Source organism: Saimiri boliviensis, chromosome 1 (genome assembly GCF_048565385.1).
Source record: "Saimiri boliviensis isolate mSaiBol1 chromosome 1, mSaiBol1.pri, whole genome shotgun sequence".
Classification (NCBI taxonomy): Eukaryota; Metazoa; Chordata; class Mammalia; order Primates; family Cebidae; genus Saimiri; species Saimiri boliviensis.
The window spans coordinates 215,656,633-215,676,982 of record NC_133449.1 but is presented as its reverse complement, the minus strand read 5'-3'; the positions used below and the strand labels follow the sequence as shown (position 1 = coordinate 215,676,982).

The 20,350-nt window shown below is 38.4% G+C and overlaps 2 protein-coding genes across 17 annotated transcripts in view; both read right to left on the bottom strand.

Moving 5' to 3' along the window:
• ARB2A (ARB2 cotranscriptional regulator A) overlaps positions 1–20,350 on the bottom strand; it is a 505,249-nt gene that overhangs the window by 127,024 nt on the left and 357,875 nt on the right. The window contains exon 11 of one of the 16 annotated variants that reach the window (XM_074383640.1): positions 1,201–3,976. The exons of 13 other annotated variants lie outside the window; for them this stretch is intronic. In XM_074383640.1, the coding sequence (XP_074239741.1) occupies positions 3,963–3,976 (14 nt within the window). In that variant the 3' untranslated portion in view covers positions 1,201–3,962. Of the gene's footprint in view, positions 1–1,200; positions 3,977–16,766; positions 17,112–20,237; positions 20,347–20,350 lie in introns of those variants that run through there. 2 more of the 16 variants (XM_074383614.1, XM_074383648.1) reach the window with 2 other exon arrangements.
• On the bottom strand, positions 3,983–14,580 carry POU5F2 (POU domain class 5, transcription factor 2). Its single transcript, XM_074383674.1, has one exon. The coding sequence runs from the start codon at positions 10,088–10,090 to the stop codon at positions 9,107–9,109; it is 984 nt and encodes a 327-aa protein (XP_074239775.1). The 5' UTR covers positions 10,091–14,580; the 3' UTR covers positions 3,983–9,106.

Sequence of the window (20,350 nt, the reverse complement as noted above, 5' to 3'; positions counted from 1 at the left end):
GTGAGCCGAGATTGTGCCATTGCACTCCAGCCTGGGTAACAAGAGCGAAACTCTGTCTCAAAAAAAAAAAAAAAAAATCACCAATAATACCAATACCTGTATATGCATTTCGATATTTTCTCTATGCAATGTATCTTTTAAAAATGGTATGAAGTTTAATAAGTTGTTTTGCACCATTCAGGACATAGGTGTAGGCAAGGACTTCATGACCAAAATGCCAAAAGCAAGGGCAACAAAAGCCAAAATAGACAAATGGGACCTAATCAAACTCCACAGCTTCTGCACGGCAAAAGAAACAGTCAGCAGAGTGAATCGGCAACCAACAGAATGGGAAAAAATTTTTGCAGTCTACCCATCTGACAAGGGGCTGATATCCAGAATTTACAAAGAACTAAAGCAGATCTACAAGAAAAAAACAAACAAGCCCATTCAAAAATGGGCAAAGGATATGAACAGATACTTTACAAAAGAAGACATACAGGAGGCCAACAAACATATGAAAAAATGCTCATCATCACTGGTCATCAGAGAAATGCAAATCAAAACCACATTGAGATACCATCTCACACCAGTTAGAATGGCGATCATTAAAAAATCGGGAAACAACAGATGCTGGAGAGGATGTGGAGAAATAGGAACACTTTTACACTGTTGGTGGGAATGTAAATTAATTCAACCATTGTGGAAGACAGTGTGGCGATTCCTCAAGGACCTAAAAATAGAAATCCCATTTGACCCAGCAATCCCATTACTGGGTATATATCCAAAGGATTATAAATCATTCTACTACAAGGACACGTGCACACGAATGTTCATTGCAGCACTGTTTACAATAGCAAAGACCTGGAACCAACCCAAATGCCCAACGATGATAGACTGGATAGGGAAAATGTGGTACATATACACCATGGAATATTATGCAGCCATCAAAAACGATGAGTTCACGTCCTTTATAGGGACATGGATGAACCTGGAAACCATCATTCTCAGCAAACTGACACAAGAGCAGAAAATCAAACACCGTATATTCTCGCTCATAGGCGGGTGTTGAACAATGAGAACACATGGACACAGGGAGGGGAGCACTACACACTGGGGTCTGTTGGGGGGAAATGGGGGAGGGGCGGGGGGTGGGGAGGTGGGAAGAGATAGCATGGGGAGAAATGACAGATACAGGTGAGGGGACGGAAGGCAGCAAAGCACACTGCCATGTGTGTACCTATGCAACAATCTTGCATGTTCATCACATGTACCCCAAAACCTAAAATGCAATAAAAAAAAAAAAGAAAAAAAAAAAAATAAGTTGTTTTGCTTCATTCAACAATTTACTCTGAACTTTCTATCAAAACTGTGGTTCTATAATATAATTATAACTGTATATGTTTAATTTTATTTACTTAATCCTTTGTTAAACATTTAGGTTCTTTCTAATTTTTTGTTAAAATTGTAAAAAAAGTGCTGCATGACCATGCTTTTTGCTAAATCCTTACACACACACACACACACACACACACACGCACACGCACACAATTATTTTCTTTTACTTTTACTTTTTTTTTTTGAAATGGAATCTCACTCTGTTGCCAGGCTGGAGTGCAGTGGTGCAATCTTGGCTCACTGCAACCTCCACCTCCCGGGTTCAAGTGATTCTCCTGTCTCAGCCTCTCGAGCAGCTGGGACTATAGGCACGCACCACCACACCCAGCTAAATTTTTTATTTTTAGTAGAGAAGGGGTTTCACCATTTTGGCCAATATTGTCTTGATCTCTTGACCTCATGATCTGCCTGACTTGGCCCCCCAAAGTGTTGGAATTACAGATGTCAGCCACCGCACCCAGCCACACACAATTATCTTCTTATAAAAATTCTTTAAAGTTGAGATGATGGGCCAATGGGAATGCACATTTTAAAAGCTTTCCACACGAATTACCTAACAGCCTTTCATGAAGGTTGTACCAATGCACTTTCCAATAAATAGAGTGGTCCCATATTTGTTTCTGTTATTTTGCCCATCACCACCAACACACTGTTAAATAATTGGCCACCTAAAACTTTACCGTCAAGATTTCCTTAACTATCTTCCTAAGTTTTATTCTTTCAGTTTAGAATCACTTTGTCAAGTACACATTGCCAGTAGGATTTAATTGCAACGGCTTTGTAGTTTTCACTTTAAAAACATTGTTTGACATAGATAATACCATTTTGCATTCTGAAAAGAATTCATCTTGAATAGATTCTGCCAAGAAAATCAATACTGTTTGGTAGGCAAGACTATTTCTAGAAGAAAGGCATAAACAAAAGTGGCTATTTTGAAAAATGAATCCCCATAAAACAGATTTAGTATAATAAGTAAGGATATACAGTATATCTATTTCAAAAACATGAAATTATAGAAACAGATGCTAATTCAAGAAAAAGATCATGCTTTGAAATAAGGGCAGATATCCAAACACCTCATGATTTCTTAGTGAATAAGAAACTTCTAGGAAAAAAAGAAATTGTTCCTTATGATAAGGTTTTAACTGAAGTGCCAAGGATTGATACAAGAAAGGTAATAATCACTACATTATTTAGTCTGAACTTATAAGACTCATGTAAAATGCAATTCTCAGCCTTGATATGACACTGAGCTAGAGATATCTAGAAAATACAGATTCAAAGAAAACCAGAAATTTCCTATTAGATAGGTACTGTCAAAGAAAATCATTTGAAAAAGGTGGCAAAAGGGAAGGTACTTTTAAAATTCTGAAACTGTAAATCTTAATAAGAGTTATATTCCCCTTGAAAAGGTGATGAAGGCTATCAACCATCTTTAAAGAAAATGCACATATGTGCAAAAACACTATTCTGATTATACTCTAAGGGGAAAAAGCATCTTCAGATTAAAAACACTTGCCTTGTCTATAGGAAATATAAGATAACCAAAATGTTTGACAAAGGAACATTTTCAGAATGACAGTGAAGATCTACTGGAGTCAGGAGTTGAAATTCATTTTTTAAATTGAGGCAGGGGAAAATCTGGGCAAATATGAAGACTTTGGACTGTTGTTTGACATCTGTCTTTACTAACTATGCCACTGAAATTATTACTAAAGGCATCAATGGCATCTTTGTTATTGAAATGATATGTCTTAGTAGATTTTCTTTCTTTCTTTTTTTTAAAAACTCACTGAGATTTTTCTTTTTAAATCTCACTGGGCAACAGAGTCTCACTTTGTTGCCCAGGCTGTGATTCTCCTGCCTCAGCCTCCTGAGTGGCTGGGATTAAGGTGTGCACCACCATGTCCAGCTAATTTTTGTATTTTTAATAGAGACAGGATTTCACCATGTTGGTCAGACTGTATTCGAACTCCTGACCTCAAGTCTCCCCACCTTGGCTTCCCAAAGGGCTGTGATTACAGGCGTTGAATCACCACGCCTGGCCAATGTATCTTATTTGATTTCTTAAGTTACTTGATCTCTGTAACATTTAACATTGTTAACTACTTAACAACACATTCTTGGTGTTCTTCCAACTCTCAGGGTGGTTATTTTTCTGTTTAAGGTATGTTATTCTTAAAGTTTCTACTTACCATCTTAAATCTCTGAAAAATCTGAAATTACTTCAGTATTAAGGTTTCCCTAAGGTCCAGCCTTTTCCCTTTTCACAGCATGTCAAGAGAAAATCTTGTAAATTATGTGAAGCTGATTAGGGACACATACGAGGCTTTGACTAAGTAGCGGTGGGGCAGCTGTGTCGATGATGCAGCTATGTGGGGGCTGAGGTGGACTCTAAGAGCTGTTCCCTGAGATTGAGAGCCCATCACAACTTCTCCACATCTGTAGAGGCTGCAGAAGAACTGAAGGAGCAGCTGGGGTCAGCGCCTCTTCACAGATCTTACGCTCACGACACAATCAGAGTTGTTTATCCTGGCATTCAACACTGTCTGACTCTCTGCAGAAACATCTCCTTTCCAAGGATTTCAAGAAGGACTGTCTAGGAAAAGGATGAAATGGAGTTGGTGCCATGTGACTTTTAGTGGGATAATCCAATAGTAAGTGCCTAGTCGCCTATTAAATCTAAAGCTAAGGAATTAAGGTTTGGCTCCATTTTTGCTAACTTATATGGATCCTCAGTGCTCTACCATTAGATACTGACAGGAAGAAAAAGCATACATTTGTTAAGCTGGGTCCCAGGAGCTTGTGTGGAGGAAATGGTCTCACTGGGATGTTGTAAGCTGGGATCAGAGATCCAGGTACTAATTCAGATTCTTCTGCTCGATGAAGTTGTGGATTCACTGTTGCCGAGTTTGGTCCAAGAACCAGAAGGAGCTTAACGTCTCCAAACATTCTCTTAAATGGAAGCATTAAGAGCAGACATTTTTTCTTGAGCACTGATGTAGCCCCAAGGATAAAAAAAAACTAGTGTGGAATTCATTTCCACCCTTTTTATGCAGTGCCTTATTTTGGGCACCATCATCAAGGATGCTGGACCATGGGAAGCTGTGCTGATGTATATGGTTCATTTACCCCTGCTCTGTGGCCATGATATTTCCAATGTGATTCTATATTCTTGAGTAAATAAACTGGGAACTCAAGCTAATCTTATACAAGTATATATGTATAATCTTGATATATCTCCATTGTCCACCTGAAACAATACAGCTTATAGGTATGTTCTGAAAATTAAAGTTGTTACAATTTGTTTATAATTAAATAACCTTTTTAAAGAGTTAGAAGAATCTAAGAGCAGCATGAATATTTACTTGACTTTTTCTTTTATAAGTACTTCACCAAAAGTTCATTCCTGAAAGCTAAGCTACATCTGGGGCTGCTTCATATTGTGGACTATGGAAGATCTGATTTAAAACTTATTTTCATCACCCCAGGTGAGTCATTTACTCTTAGAAGGATGTCATGAGAATAAGATTCCCTCGAAACAGAGAAATAACCACCCTTAGCGTTGGGGGAAAAAATGATGCTTAGGTCCCTTAGGCATAGGTGCAATGGTGATGGTAGTACTGAGGAAGGAAGTAGTCGCACTGGTAGTTAGCATAATCTTATGAAATAGCCACAGGATTTCATATATCCCTTAAGCATTTTTCATTTATTTCAGAGAAACTGTCAAAAACCCATACCCTTGCATATAAAAACATTCAATAACCTAAGAAAAAAGGAACTTCTTCAACATGAATAATACTACATATGAAAAAGCCACAGCTAACATCATACTCAGTGGTGAAAAGACTGAAAGTTTTTCTCCTAAGGACAAAAAAAAACCAAGGATGTCCCCTTCTGCTACTTTTATACAACACAGTACTACAAGTTTTTGACAGAGCAATTGGGTAATAAAAAGAAAGGGTATCCAAATTGGAAAGGAAGAAGCAAAACTATCTTTATTCACAGATGACATGATTTATATGTAGAAAACCCTAAAGAATGCACATAAAAACCTGTTAGAACTAAATCTGCAAAGCTGCAGGATACAAAATCAACACAGGAAAATCAGTTGTTTTTCTATCCATTAGCAATGAACAATTTTAAAAGGAAACGAAGAAAACTATTCTATTTACAGTAGTATCCAAAAGAATGAAATATTTATGAATAACTTTAAGGAAATTAAAGGCTTGTACACTAAAACTATAAAACATTGCTCAAAGAAATCAAAGAAGACAAAAATAAGTGAAAAGACATCCTGTGTTCATGGATTGGAAGATTTAAAACTGTTAAGATGACCACACTCTCTAAAGCAACATTGAGGGTTCAATGCATTCTGTATCAAAATCTCAATGGTGTTTTGGGCAGAAATGGAAAAACTGATCCTGAAATTCATATGAAATTTCAAGTGACCCACAATGGCACAGAACAAAATTGAAAGACTCACATTTCCCAATTTCAAAACTTACTGCAAAGCTACAATAGTCAAAACAATGTGGTACTGGCATAAAGACAGACATACAGACCAATAGAAGAGAGTTGAGAGCCCAGAAATAATCCTTCATGTGTGTGGTCAACTGATTTTTGACAAGGGTGCTAACATCATTCAATTCAGAAAGAACTTCTCAACAAATGGTGCTGGGAAAACTGGCTATTCACAGGCAAAAGAATGAAGTTGGGCCCTGACCTCATACCATATACAAAAATTAACTTGAAATTAATCAAAGACCTAAATTTAATAAATAAAACTATAAAATTCATAGAAGAAAACACAGGAGCAAATCTTCATGCTTTTGCATTTGGCAATACCAAAAGCCCAAGCAGTAAAAGAAAAAATAGATAAACTGGACTTAATAAAAATTAAAGACTTGTGTGCATCAGAAGATACTGTCAAAAGAGTGAAAGGAAAACCCACAGAATAAGAGAAAATATTTGCAAATCATCTATCTAATAAGGGCTTAGTATCCAGACTATATGAAGAAAAAAAACAACAACCCAATTTTTACAATGGCCAAAGGATTTGAATGGACATTTCTTCAAAGAAGATATACAATAGACAATAAGCACATGAAAAGATGCTCAACATCATTAGTTATTAGGGAAATACAAATCAAAACCACAATGGGATACCATTTCACAGCTACCAAGATGGTCATAATTTTTTAAAAAATAACAAGTGTTGGCAGGGATATGGAAAAACTGGAACTCTTTTACATTGCTGGTGGGAATGTAAAATGGTGTCTTCACTATGAAAAACAATTTTGCAGTTTCCCAAAAAGTTAAGCATAGAATTACCATATGACTCAGAAATTCCATTCCTGTGTGTACATCCAAGAGAACAGAAACAACAGCTACTCAAATAGATTCTTTTACACACAAATGTTCATAGCAGTAATATTCACAATAGCCCAGTGGCTATTAATGAAAATAATCTAAGTGCCCATCATCATAGGAATGGATAAACAAAATGTGGTACATCCATACAATGGAATATTATTCAGTCAAAACAAAAATGAAGTTCTGATACATACTACAACATAGATGAACCTTGAAAACATGCTAAGTGAAATAAGCCAGATACAAAGGGTCAAATGTATGATTCCATGAATATGAACTGCTTAGAACAGGCAAATTCACAGAAATATAGATTAAAGGTTACTGGGTTAAGGGGTAGGGGAATTGAGTTATTGTTTAATGAGAAGAGTTTATGTTTGGAGTGACTGAAAAATGTTGGAAATGGATAGTGGTGATGGTTGCCTAACATTGTGAATGTAACTAATGTCACTGAATTTACACTTAAAATTACTACAATGGCAAATTTTACATTTTATCACACACACACACACACACACACACACACACACACACACACACGTAAAGGTAAATTTTCTTTTTTTTTTGAGACAGAGTTTCACTCTTGTTACCCAGGCTGGAGTGCAATGGCGTGATCTCGGCTCACTGCAACCTCCACCTCCTGGGTTCAGGCAATTCTCCTGCCTCAGCCTCCTGAGTAGCTGGGATTACAGGCACGTGCCACCATGCCCAGCTAATTTTTTGTATTTTTAGTAGAGACAGGGTTTCACCATGTTGACCAGGATGGTCTCGATCTCTTGACCTCGTGATCCACCCGCCTCAGCCTCCCAAAGTGCTGGGATTACAGGCTTGAGCCACCGTGCCTGGCCGTAAAGGTAAATTTTCTACAGCCTCAGGAAGAAAAGATTAAATAGAAAGCTTAGTCATGACTGACTTGTGTGATAGTAAAATTAGCGCTGGCCTTGAGGTCAAGATCAGAGTTAAGTCTCTTATTGGGCCCCTGGTTTACACTCTCAGGCCCACAAGAGTTATTTTCTATACACTCACTAGAAAAAAAAAAAAAAAGAAAAGAAACTAAGTACTCATGTAAAAACTATTAAAAAGAGCAACGATAAAAACCAGAAGAAATTAGGAAAAAATTTAGAAGTATAAAGTGAAAATTAATTAGGGAATAAAAATAGTAGTAAGTAGAATAAGAGTCAAAAAGCTTATACTTTGAAAATATCTATAGATCAAATCTTTGCAGACTGATTACAAAAAAAGCAAAAATTGACAAGATTAGTATCCAGAAATAAGACATAAACTCTGATATAATACATACTGATAGAATTCTAGGACAATAAATAGTACAGGCAGGTGTGTGACAGCAGATTTGAAAACAGAGGGATCAATGACTTCCATTTAGCATATGGTGTCCAAAATTGACCAAAGTAGAAGTGGAAAACTGAAAAGACCAATTTCAGAGACAAAATTAGAAGAGTGACTTGACGTATAATGGCAAAAGCCACCAGGGAAGTTTGGATTAACTATTACAAATATCCCCTCAAAACTGTGTCAGAGATCAAGAGAAAGCAAAGGAAATCCCCAGGGAACCAAATAGAGCTGAAAACTGGAGGAGTAAGCTACAGCTGGCACTAAAGCTCTGGCTGTCCAGCTTGCCAACCTCAGTAACAAAGGAGTTTAGAATACAGCGACTGTGGCAGGACAGGACATAAGCCTATGGGTTCTGCATGAAGTGGGGAGATGAACTGAGATCCTGACATGAAGCTGGGGCACTAGAAATGAAAAGGTAAATTAGAAAAAAAAAAAAAAAAGAATTTTCCAAGAAAGCTCAGGTTTTTCAGCAAGGGCTCTAGGTGGACTCTGTGTGTTTCTTCCTTATCACATTCTCAAGCCATCCCCTTGAGATAACTATTATCCTGGATTTTGTGTTTGTGTTTACAAAGAGCTCTGCTTGATTTTAATTAAAAATTGTATACTAAGGTAGTCTTCTGTGACTCGAATTTTTCACTTAGTATTGTGTTTATAAAAAAATTTAAACCCTATGTTTACTCATAACCACAAGGAATAACAGACATAATCTTTAATAATAAAAAAGAAACACAGTATCAAAACCATCTATATACTGTAATGTACCTTGAAACCAATGCGAGGGAAAAACAAAGGGAAAACAAAAAAACTGCAATAAACGTACTTCTCTCCCAAGTTTTTCTGGAATAATTCCCACCCCCCATTCCCTGCTATGTATTCTTAACTTCTTTAGACAGTGAATGAGAACTTAATGCTAAAAGTTCTTAAAGGAACCCCAGGGACCTATCCTGGGTTTTCTCTTTTTCTTTTCTCTCCAAACTTGCCGCCAAGGGCATGTCCCTCAGCCCTAAAGTCTGGGGAGGACCAGAGTGGTGCCTGGGGCAGAGGGGTGGGCTACCCCTGCCGAGCAGCGAGGTGTATAGTGGGGGACACCCACCGGGATCCCCAGTCCCAGGGGAAAGCACACTGGTGTCCCTGGGCATGGAGGACCCGCAGCCCCCACAACCTCCCGTGGGGAAGCATCACTGGTTGGCCGACTGCCCATCTTGCTGCGGTTATAGAACCAAACTCGAACCACATCCTTCTGCAGCTGGAGGCACCCAGCAATGTGGCTGATTTGCTGTGGTGTGGGCTTCGGGCACCGCCGGAAGAATTTCTCCAGGCTGTTTCCGATTCGTCGCTCCCTGCTTGCCCGTCTCCACTTGCGAGACTGCTGCAGGATCATCTCCATTTTGCATAAGCCTAGAAGGTTCTCTGCGTCCACTTCCTCCAGCCACTTTCTCAGCAGCGGCCGCAGCTTCCACATGTTGGCGAGGCTTAGCTGCTGAGCCTCGAAGCGGCAGACCGTCGTCTGGCTAAGCACCTTCCCAAACAGAGCTCCCACGGCGATCCCGACATCGGCCTGCGAGTACCCCAGGCTCAGCCTCTTCTCCCTCAGCTCCCTGGCCAGCTGCTGCAGCTCTTTGTGTATGCCTGAGACGTCCTCCGGCAGCGGCAACTTGGGGATGCTCCGCAGGGCAATGTAGGGCCCGAGGAGGGCGCCTTCCGAGGGGTTTGGCAGCCAGGTCCCTGCCTCGCCAGCTCCAAGACAGGCTCTGCAGGGCGCTATCCAGCCCCGGAATTCGTGGGGCAGGGGACCCGGGGGAATCCCCCACACCTCAGGGCCTGGGCAGACCCGCAGCCGGACCGCCGGCCAGACTCTCAGCCTGCCAAGGGCCGCCTGGGTGTTCAACCACGTCGGAGTGTCAACCCGCAGGGGCACTGGCCCTCTGGGGCCGCCCCCACCACTGCCTGGAAGGAGGCAGAGGTTTGAGGGCCTGTGTCCGGCCATGGGTAGGACAGCACCCGCAGCGGCTCTGGTAGAAACTGAAGGCCCTCGAGGCTTCAGAACAGCCACCAGCCCCCTCGAGCCCTGCCCCCTAGTGGGCGGAGAAGGCGTTACAGGCCAAGGGTGCCTGTGTGTAGGTGGGGAAATCTGGTAGATGCACAGGAACTCCTAGGTCCTAGGGTGAAGGGACTGAGCCCCCAACCCTGACCTTCGCTTCTAACTCCCATCGAGGGACAAAGTTCCATTTGGGGATCTGCACCTCCAAGCTGTCCTAAGCCCCTTAGTCACTGCCTCCATCCTCTCCTTGAATGGAACCCAGGTAGTATCTTATGTCTCTTCAGAAACTCAGGACCCCGGATTCCCAGGAACTACTGACCCTCTTGGCTTCACAAATATTTATTAAATACCTGTATGTCAGTTATTGCTGGGATGACCCCTCAATTCATAAACTGCCCCCTCACTACTATCTTTATGGTCACTAGTACTGCCAACAGTTCCTCTTTGCATATCCCCAGTCCCTGTGCCCTAAGAAACCGAGGTATCCCTGCTTGAGTTTCTAGTTAACATCAGTTTGCAACCTCAGATTCTACCCCTGCCAAACTCTGCCAGATTCCACCCCCTCACCGGGCAGAACTTCTTAACTGATTCCATGTTTCTTCTCCCGGCCTTAGAGGTCCTTTTGTTTCCCATTCCAACCCAGCTTTTTGGTCCAGAGTTTCCTCAACCAGCGGAGATCTACATGTGTGTTTTCTCTTTCCCTCTCTAGAGCCAGGTCTCTGAACTGGCCTGACCCACTGTACCCCACTGAGGATGCTCCTTGCAATATCTGACTCACCAACATCAGGCTCCTTTATCCTTGGGCCCTTATCCCACCAGAGACCCAAAGATCTTAATTTGTTCCTCCATCATGCCCCTAGCTCAGGTATGCAGTTGTGGGCCCTGAGTGGAGAAAGCTGAGGGAGGGAGAAAAGCTCTGACCTCAGTTTCTAAGTTTCCAAGGAGGAAGAGCACAATGACCTTGGCTAGACAATCACAGCCCTTCACTGTGTAAACCAACCATCACGTGGCTCTGTCCCCGTACACATCTACTGAAATCGGTCTTCTTGAAGTCATCAGTGATTTTCCAAAGGTCAAATCCAATGGCCTTTTAAAAGATCCTCATCCTGCCATATCTGACAATGCTGACTATTCTTCTTGCTCCTTCTCCTTTTAAAATTTACATGAAATGGTGGTAACAGCCAAATCTCTTCCAGTTCTGACTTCTCTTCAGATTTCCAGTTTTGTATTTTTCACTGCCCCAAGTCAAATTTATTATCCCCACTTCTAAACCCGCCTCTCATCCGGAGACTCTTGAGCTAGTTAATTGCATTATCACCAACTCAGTCACCCAAGCTTAAACCTAGGAGCTGTTCTTGACTTTTCCTATTCTCCAAAGGGCATCAAATCTTATATCCTTAGTCTCCTAAAACATCTGAAGTCTTACCATCTCCTTCCTAACCTCATCTTCCTGGACCCTTAAATACCTCTTCCTAGATGAAGGTAACACCTTGAGACTAAATTCAACTCAGCACTACAGGTTGTGTTGTGTTGAGTTTGCAAATATGGCCTTGAAGCAATGGTAAAGGGAAAAGAAGAATCAGAAAATTAGCTGTCATCACTACAGGCTGTGCTCTTAGTTATCTGTCATCTGTATCTCTATTGCAAACCCTGCTAGAATGTGTTCTGGCTATGAGCGGGGTCACCGCTTGTCTTATTCACTGCTAGATCCTCAGCACCTGGAACATAGTAGGAAGTCAATAAATATTTATTTAATGCTAAATAAATGAATCTCTGTGGCATTAATGGTAAAAAGACTTCCATATTTGTCTTTAATTAGATTTTAAGATGAAGATCTATAAAAAACAGCTTGCAATATACAGATGTTCATTTAAGAATAACTTCACTGGTATCCTCAAGGTATACTTACATGCTATTTTTTTTCAAAATCACAAAGCTATCAGTATCTGCCAAACAGAATGAAAGCTGGATCACAAAGAAGGATAAAGAAGAGAAAGCACTATGTATGCTAAGGTCCACATATTGAAAACAGCCCATTTTCACAAGAGAAGAACAGGAAAAAGGTTCATTAGTTGTTGAAAACAAAAGTTGAATGAAATTATTTTTAATGAATTATAAAAAGTGAGTTCAAACAGATGTGAGCAAAGCCTCATTATATTTAAGCTGAGTTAAAACACAGTGGCTGAAAACATTTACTAAACTAAAAAGTAAGGCAATATATTCACTTGATGGGTTTTAAGATTTACTTGGATGATCTCACTTAAGGCTTTCTTTGTACTTGGTCAGATCTCACCCACCAATGTGCGTATCTCCAGTTTATGCAGATGAGCTGCCAAAAAGAAAAGCCCATATTCTGAAGGGAAGTCTTGCCATCTCTTCAAAGGTACATTCAACGTCCTACGGAAATGGGGCTAGCAGAGAAAGGAAGGAGAAGCATATTTAGTTGGTACAGGAATAGCGATCAGAGGAAGACGGTTGATAGGAATGCTCAAGACAACTAGTGCTATTTGTGCTGGGGCGTTTGAAAGGCTAATCCATCACCTTCAACAAATACGTGGAAGAAAAAAATCACTCTTAGTAAGTGATTAGATTACAATGTAAGAATCAGACCAGTCTTATCCATAGGGAATTACAGAGTAAGGATAAGAAACACATGGTTCCAGTTCCCTATATATTTATAATCTAAATGAGGGAGAAGAGAAACTGACAGTAGAGCAGGACATCTATACTTACCCAAAGAGAAGTTAAGAAGTTTTCTATTATTAGGATCTTTGGAATCAAGAGTGGTTTTCTGAAAGAGTTGTTTTAAGCAGAAATACTTAAAAATGAAAAGTATCAGGATTTTTATTATTAGGCGCTCCTTAAGAATTCTCTATTCTAAGGAGACAAAACCAACGGTCAGGATCTACAAATGCTAAGAAGCAGGAAACCATGGAAGCAGAGTTAAGAATCAACATCCTTGTAGGGTCTGGTTCAAGTTTCATAGTTTTGAGAAGTCTTGCCCTATACTCTGGACCACAGTGACCTCTCTGAACTTACTGCCATTTAAACTCACATATATTTGCTGCCTTAAACAGCTGGAGTTTTATGTCTTAGTTCTCCAGCTAGGAGATATGAAACCTCTAACATACATATAGATATACCATTTAGCTTGTACCTATGTGCCAAGTAACATGCTAATTCATGAGCTAGCCACAGTGCTCTGAGTATAGTAAGTCCATGGAAACATCTGGATGTGAGAGTCATTCTGTTGGTCAGTTATTTCACTGGCTGGGAAGGTGATCCTTGCTTCGTCATTCCTCCAAATGCATCTCTCCCAAAAGCTTCTCCTACTCGAGATAAAGGAGGACGTGGCTTTGCTTGAGTTTGGAAGAACTTCTAATTTTCTATAGTTCTATAGTAGAGTCTCCAAAAAAAAAAAAAAAAAAAAACTTTTTGACTGCAGTAAAGCAACAAAGCAGACCAGAATACCTAAGAATGATATCCAAGTCAGGGAGAGAGGGCAGGGCAGGCTACATGCTGCTGATCTTTGCTCTCTTCCCTATTCTGCAGGTGTCCTAGTAAAGTTAGCACTGCCCAGGCATTGTGGTGTAAAGGCATGCCACTAGGATGAGCAGGTGTAGGGCCTCAAGAATCATATTAGTCAAGAAGCAAGACAAAAGGCTAAAGCAGAAGGCAAGACGCAGAGACTAGATACTGGGAAGACCCTCTCTGGATCCAGGGAGTAAAGTCAGTAATCCAGGAAAACTCTTGCTGCTGATTACTTTGAGGAACAATGCCTCCCTCCTCACAGTGAAAGAGTTAACATCACACATTACAACAATTTAGTTCACTGGGAACTACCTGGAAATACACTGAAATGATTAACTGTCAATCTTTTGTGTGGATCTTTACTAAACTGTATAAAGCACAGTGAGCCATCAAAGATAAGTTATGCAATTAAGAAAAACTAATAAAGTATGTACAATAAGAACATTTATGTTGTAATAACATAGAAACAGAGCTAATCAAATCAATGTAGGTACTAAACAGGATAATTTATTGCTTTTCAAGATAATTTTCATAATAGATAATAGTACTATTCTGTACAGGAGATAACAGAGGACAAGAACATGGGTGAAAGAACAGCCACTTGTAAATAACAGTAATATAAGATGCTTTTATATGTGGAGAAAAGCTATAATGTAGTAGTGTTGCTAGCAGATTTCTCTGATTTCTTTAATTTCAGATTAAGATTATGAAGGACTTTTAAAAATCATTACTTCTTCTTGCTGCTGTTCCTTTTAGTATTTTAAAAACAGCTTTACTCTGATGTAATTGCTGCTTAGAAACAAATGCTTATGACACAAATGTGACACAACCACCACACAGTCAGAGACCAAAAACAGACTTAGAGTATATAGAGAAAAGTCCCTCCATTTTATTTTGCAAATGTGAGATATTCATGAGTTATGAACTTCCTGTGCTATAAAATAATATTAAGTATAAAAACCCTGCAGCCTTCACCAGAAGCCTTAAGGAATTTTAAATATCTGTATAAGGCAGGAAGAGCAGTTGAGCTGAGTGGGGCTAAGTTGAAAGGCACTATGATGATGAGTCAGGTATATTCACAGATAGTCAGAGATAGATAAAGTTTAAAGGCTCTTGATATGCCAAGCATGATTTAAACAAACTTTTTAGCTGAGTTTGCCCTTGTTACAGAAGAAAAGATTTAAGGATGTTCTTGCATTGATTACTCTAGTCAGGGTGCAGTGACTATGTTCTACATTCAAATGATCACTCTCTGCTTCCATTTTAGAGTAGGAGATGCACAACTGGTTTAACGAAAAATTTTTCATTACATGGCACAGTAAAATATACTAACAAAAATGACAGCTTATGACCAATGAAACTAGTAATCATGATGTGAAATGGGCTTAGAGAAGTAAATTGAGAAGGAAAGAATTTGTTTACGGCAGATAACTCTTTTAAGTGTTGTGAGAATTGTTGTTGCTGTTGTTTGTTGTTGCTGTTGTTTTTAAAAGAGATTCCAGATTAATTGATGTTGGTGCTATTACCATCACAAATTTGAGGCTTCTGGGAATTTCCCTGGAATCTCTTTAGGAAACTATGAACTGAAATAAGCCAAACAGAGTCACTGATGTTTTTTTTGTCTGATAAATGAACTCTTTAACTAACATTAAATGCAGCAATGACCATGGAAAATTCAAGAGGTAGTAACAGACTAAAAATTCTAAGCAAAATTTACCTAAATATATAGATTAAACACTTTTTTCAGCATTTAAACCTGACAAATATTCAGACAGCGTTCAGTCAGCCTATCAAACTGAATCCTCTTCCAGCCACCTTACTATAATCTCAAAGGTCTTAAAGAGAACAAATCAGGTTGTCAGCCTCTCTTTGAGCAAAATACTCATGCCCAAATCAAAATTTATCTGCCTCTAGTCCATTCCTCAAGCTCCCAGCAGCCTGCTCTTCATTCTATGTGTGTGCAGAAAACATTAGGCAGATGAAGGTTTCATCTTCTGAAAGCCTCAGAACTCTTGGAGGTAATTATATCAAACCTACTGTGAGTGGAAAACTGAAAGCAAGACTTTTTTTGTTATGAGGATATACTTAATGTAAATTTCACTTTTTAAAAAAGTATTCACCTACACAATCACATGGCTCAAGAGGCACAAAAATGTATACAGTGAAAAAAAAATGCACAGTATTTATTTTCAATTCTTATTTTGTTGCCAATCACATCATTGTTGGCAAGTGCTAATCTAATCAATGTCCAGCTAGAATTTTACATTTTTCTTACACAGAATTTTCTGTAATAATTTAAATTCAAGCAAGACACTGGTCTTTTCTGATTGACAGAAATGTAGATGAAACATAAGGAAGAAGCCAGTAATTTAAAAAAGTTTCTCTTAAGGATATGCTCTAGGGCAGGTGTCATTTTGAAAGGAAGACAATGTATTAAAGAACTGATAGGCTTTCAGGGGTTGAAGGAGAGTATGGAAGAGTAGGATATTAGCAGGAAAAAGAATAAAAGGAAAAGGTTAGCATGAAATTAAGGCAGAAGATTTAGGAGAATGAAGAAATAGGGTAGAATATTGAAGAACAGTAAAATAAGGAGTTTAAATACTGTACTTTTGTGTATGATATATCAGGAGGCTCTGAGGGTAACCCTATGGTAAGGCATGACTAGAATTAGAACCTAGATACTTTGAAAATACAAAGACAGAAGCAGAAAAGAAATGACAAAGTTTTTAAATTCTGAAACACTGAAAAGCAATGGAGGTTTTCCTTGTTAATACTTGACTTGGTGGACAAAATAACTGTTAACAACAACTACAGGATATCCTTGCTTTGCATGATAATGAGGAACTGTAAAAATGGCCATACGAGCTGAAACCATGCAAAGGGATCATGATAATCAATAGAATAAATTATGAGTTTTCTATGACCTCTAAAATTTTTTTTGGTCAAAATGTTAAAAATCCTTATAGTCAGCTAAAAATAAAGAAAAAAATAATAAAACTAATTTCATTTAGTATGCTGTTACTTAAACATTAGAAACATTGAGAATTAAAGTGCTTTATTTCTATGTAAAAAAACTTATTTAAAGTCAGTGCTTGCCTTCTTTTAATCACGTCGCTTATAGTATGGTTCAATCAAATCTTTTCTATACGTGGGCAAAATGTCACAATCGTAAGTTTGAATCAGCTTTCAACATTTTCTCCTTTGCACTTTCAATGTTGTGAAATAGCTCCGAGAGATCATTTGACATGAGAGTTTTTGTCTTGCTTTTTGGTTTGCCAGTGTCACTTTCCCTGGGACATCTTCATCTTTTTTGTTATAAACATTGTCGATTTCATTTCCAGTGTTTCATTTCTTTACTGCACTGTCATCTGTGTTGGTCAAATATCTCTTTTGAGAGATTCTTGTAAAATTGGAGACAATGCCATCTGTACATAAACTGAAAGCAGATATGATACGACCAATCAGTGACAGAGTCCGTAAAAAGTAATGTGATTGGCCATTGATCATGATGTGCATCTGTTATTCACATACAGATCTGTGGACTGAAGGGCCAGTGGCAAAGTTTGTGCTTAATGCAATTATACGTAATATATTGTGGAAACTGAACTTTGAACCTTGTTTTCTGGGGAATTGGTGTTATTTAACTAAACCATGGTAACAAAAATGCGTGTATTATCAAAACTATGCAAAGTGAGTAATTATGAAGTTCTTACTATACACTAGATACTGTTTTAAGAACTCTGTATAAATTATTTCATTTAATAGAACCCAATGAGATGATACTAGCCTTACCCTATTTTAGAGACAATGTGATTGTGGATATTTATCTGGCCATTATTCTCCACATATTTGGGAAAATACAAAGTTCCCACGGTCATGATAAATCCAAAGATCCTACTGATAAATGCTGACATACTACTATTAAAGAGTTTGAAATGACAAGTAACATAGGCTTGTTCAGAATATCTAGAGTAAAAAGTCAGGTTTTCATGACAGTATGGAAGAAAAGTGGATACTTTCAGAAGATGCACTAACTCTTCAAGGACATTAGAGTGTCATTTAATAAAAAAGGATGTTGGTGAACTAGGAGTTACTCGTGGATTCTAAAAGAGCTCATAAGCCCTTTACTTCCTCACTCCCAACCACACCACCCATTGCAATGATCATCTCTGACTAGGAGCAGAGATAATCTTTGCAATAAACACAAGATTTCTTTCTAGGAGACTGTGAGCTCCTTAAGAGCAGAAGTCATGTCTAATACTCTTTATACTCTTGAAGCCTAGATTGGTGCCTAATACAGATTAGGTGTTCAGTACAACTCTGTGGAATTCAAGAATAAATATTTACAGTTATTTTCTTGCGTCAAGAGAATCAGGAATAACTCAAAGTAGGAGTAAGACATGGAATTAGGCTCTAATTTTGGGGGTATGAATAAAGACAATTAAGAAATTGGTAAAATAATTAAATTTGGATTATCTAAAAATTTAAGCTTTTCTACTTATGCTGATTTTTACATGCTTGATATTTTTTAAAGAAAAGCAAAAACAAATAACTCTGAGTGATTACTCCTTCATAAGAAAAATATGGCAAAAATCTAAACCACTGCAATATTCAAACTGAGTACCTCTAATTTCACATACAATAGCTTTCCTACATATTGGTTACATTTGTGGCCTTAAATTAACCATGTCTTATTTTATTTTTGAGATGGGTCTCATTCTGTTGCCCAGATTGGAGTACAGTGGCACACTCATGGCTCACTGCAGCCTCAACCTCCCAGCCTGAAGCGATCTGTCCATCTGAGCCTCCCAGGTAGCTGGGACCATAAGCATGCTCTACCCTGCCTAGCTAATTTTTTAAATTTTTTTGTAGAGATGGTGTCTCACTATGTTGCCCAGGCTGGTCTCAAATTCCTGGCCTCAAGCCATCCTCCCACCTTTGCTTCCCAAAGTGCTGGGATAACAGTCATGAGCCATCATACGCAGCCAACAATGTCTTATTTTAAATTTAATCACCTTCCATCTGCAAACTGAGAAGGAGAGGTCTAGCTACTATTTCACATACATTAAAATTGGTAGAAGACTAAATTTGTTTGAAGAGAATTTTTAAAAAGTAAATAAAATTTAAAAAAATCTGAAAATTTTCACATTCTTAAAATTTCTAAAATATTAGCAAATAACAAAAGAATCTTCATGCCAATTTTGATTTTAGATTATTTATAACTTTTAACTTAGGGTCTCCTTAAAAAGTCTCATTTATAGAAATCATTGCTACAAAAAGCTTAAAATGGGGTTTTTTTTTGCCCCAACTTTTTTTTTTAACAAGTTGTTTCTATAGCACTTTAGAAATTAAGAAATTATATAATACAATTGAATTATATCAAGGATTGTGCCATGCAGTTATGCAAAACATCTATAAACTAGCTGGTAAAAGATTTTTTCACTTATTGGTATAATATATCAAATAGTTAGGGTCATGTATGTATGGCTGACGGGGATATTAACAGGCACTACGGTCAGAAATGCTAGCACAAGGTCTCAAAGAACATTTAGACATCAAATATTAGTTAAATTAATTTTTTGCACCTACAAACTCATTAATCCAAACAAAGTCATTAATCCAAAATAATTATTTCTCAAAATTTATCCTTAAATAGAACTAATTTCCTTTGGAAAGAAACTATATCTTAAGAAATACGTAATAGCAAAAACTTAAAAAATTATACTCCTGCTTTTAAAGTGCTGATAATCAACTCTGAACATCTTGAGATTTTATAAATAAATAATATTTGGCTTAAGCATAGTCCCTAATGCTCACTTTGAATATTCATTTTAGTACCAAAGAAGATACATTTTAGATATTCCAAATCACCTCTAAAAAGCAATGCAGTTTCTCTGAAGATGTATGTTTTGGGAATATTTGGGGATGCAGACAGATTTATCACTGCTGACTTGCTGTCAGTCTGTCTATGACAAGACAGACAGGGCAGGCTGAGCGGGTGTACATAGGGGCACACAGAATGTATTGGTGAGAGCAGATCGTGAGTCTGTGGCTTGAGGGAGGCACAGAGCCCATGTCAGAGGGAACTGAAGGGCAAGTGAACCCAGGCAAACCACAGTGAGGCAAGGTTAAACAGAAACATGTGGGCTGGGGAACATGTGATTCCACAGGCTGGAAGGGCAGAGTCTTAAGGTCAGGGAGACTGGAAGCCAGGAAGACATGGCATAGAGACTAAGGCAGGTGAGAGAGTCAATCAATAGGCATAGAGAGATCCATCAATGCAGTGACCCAGACAGAACTAACAGAGGGCAAGCGAAGCAAAGACAGCCATAGAAAGGGAGATGAAGACTTAATGTATGATACAAAAGATGAAAATGTCTGTCTAAAGTACCACTGGTCCCTGACGTATTTTTCCAACAATTACAGACAGAGCATTAAGAGCCATAAAGATAGTCCTATGGGAGAGTAAAAGGAATAGTATTTCCATATTAACTCAAAACTTTAAAGTACAAACATAAATTCTTATTATTCAGTAATTTATCTAAAAGCATTCCCAAAATAATTAGTTAAAAAAATTTATCTTTAAAGAGAAGAGTTAGCTCAGGAAAAGGAGAGTTGCCACCTTTACTGCCAAATTCTTCGAAGGATTTTTCACAAATTGGTTCAGAAAGCTGT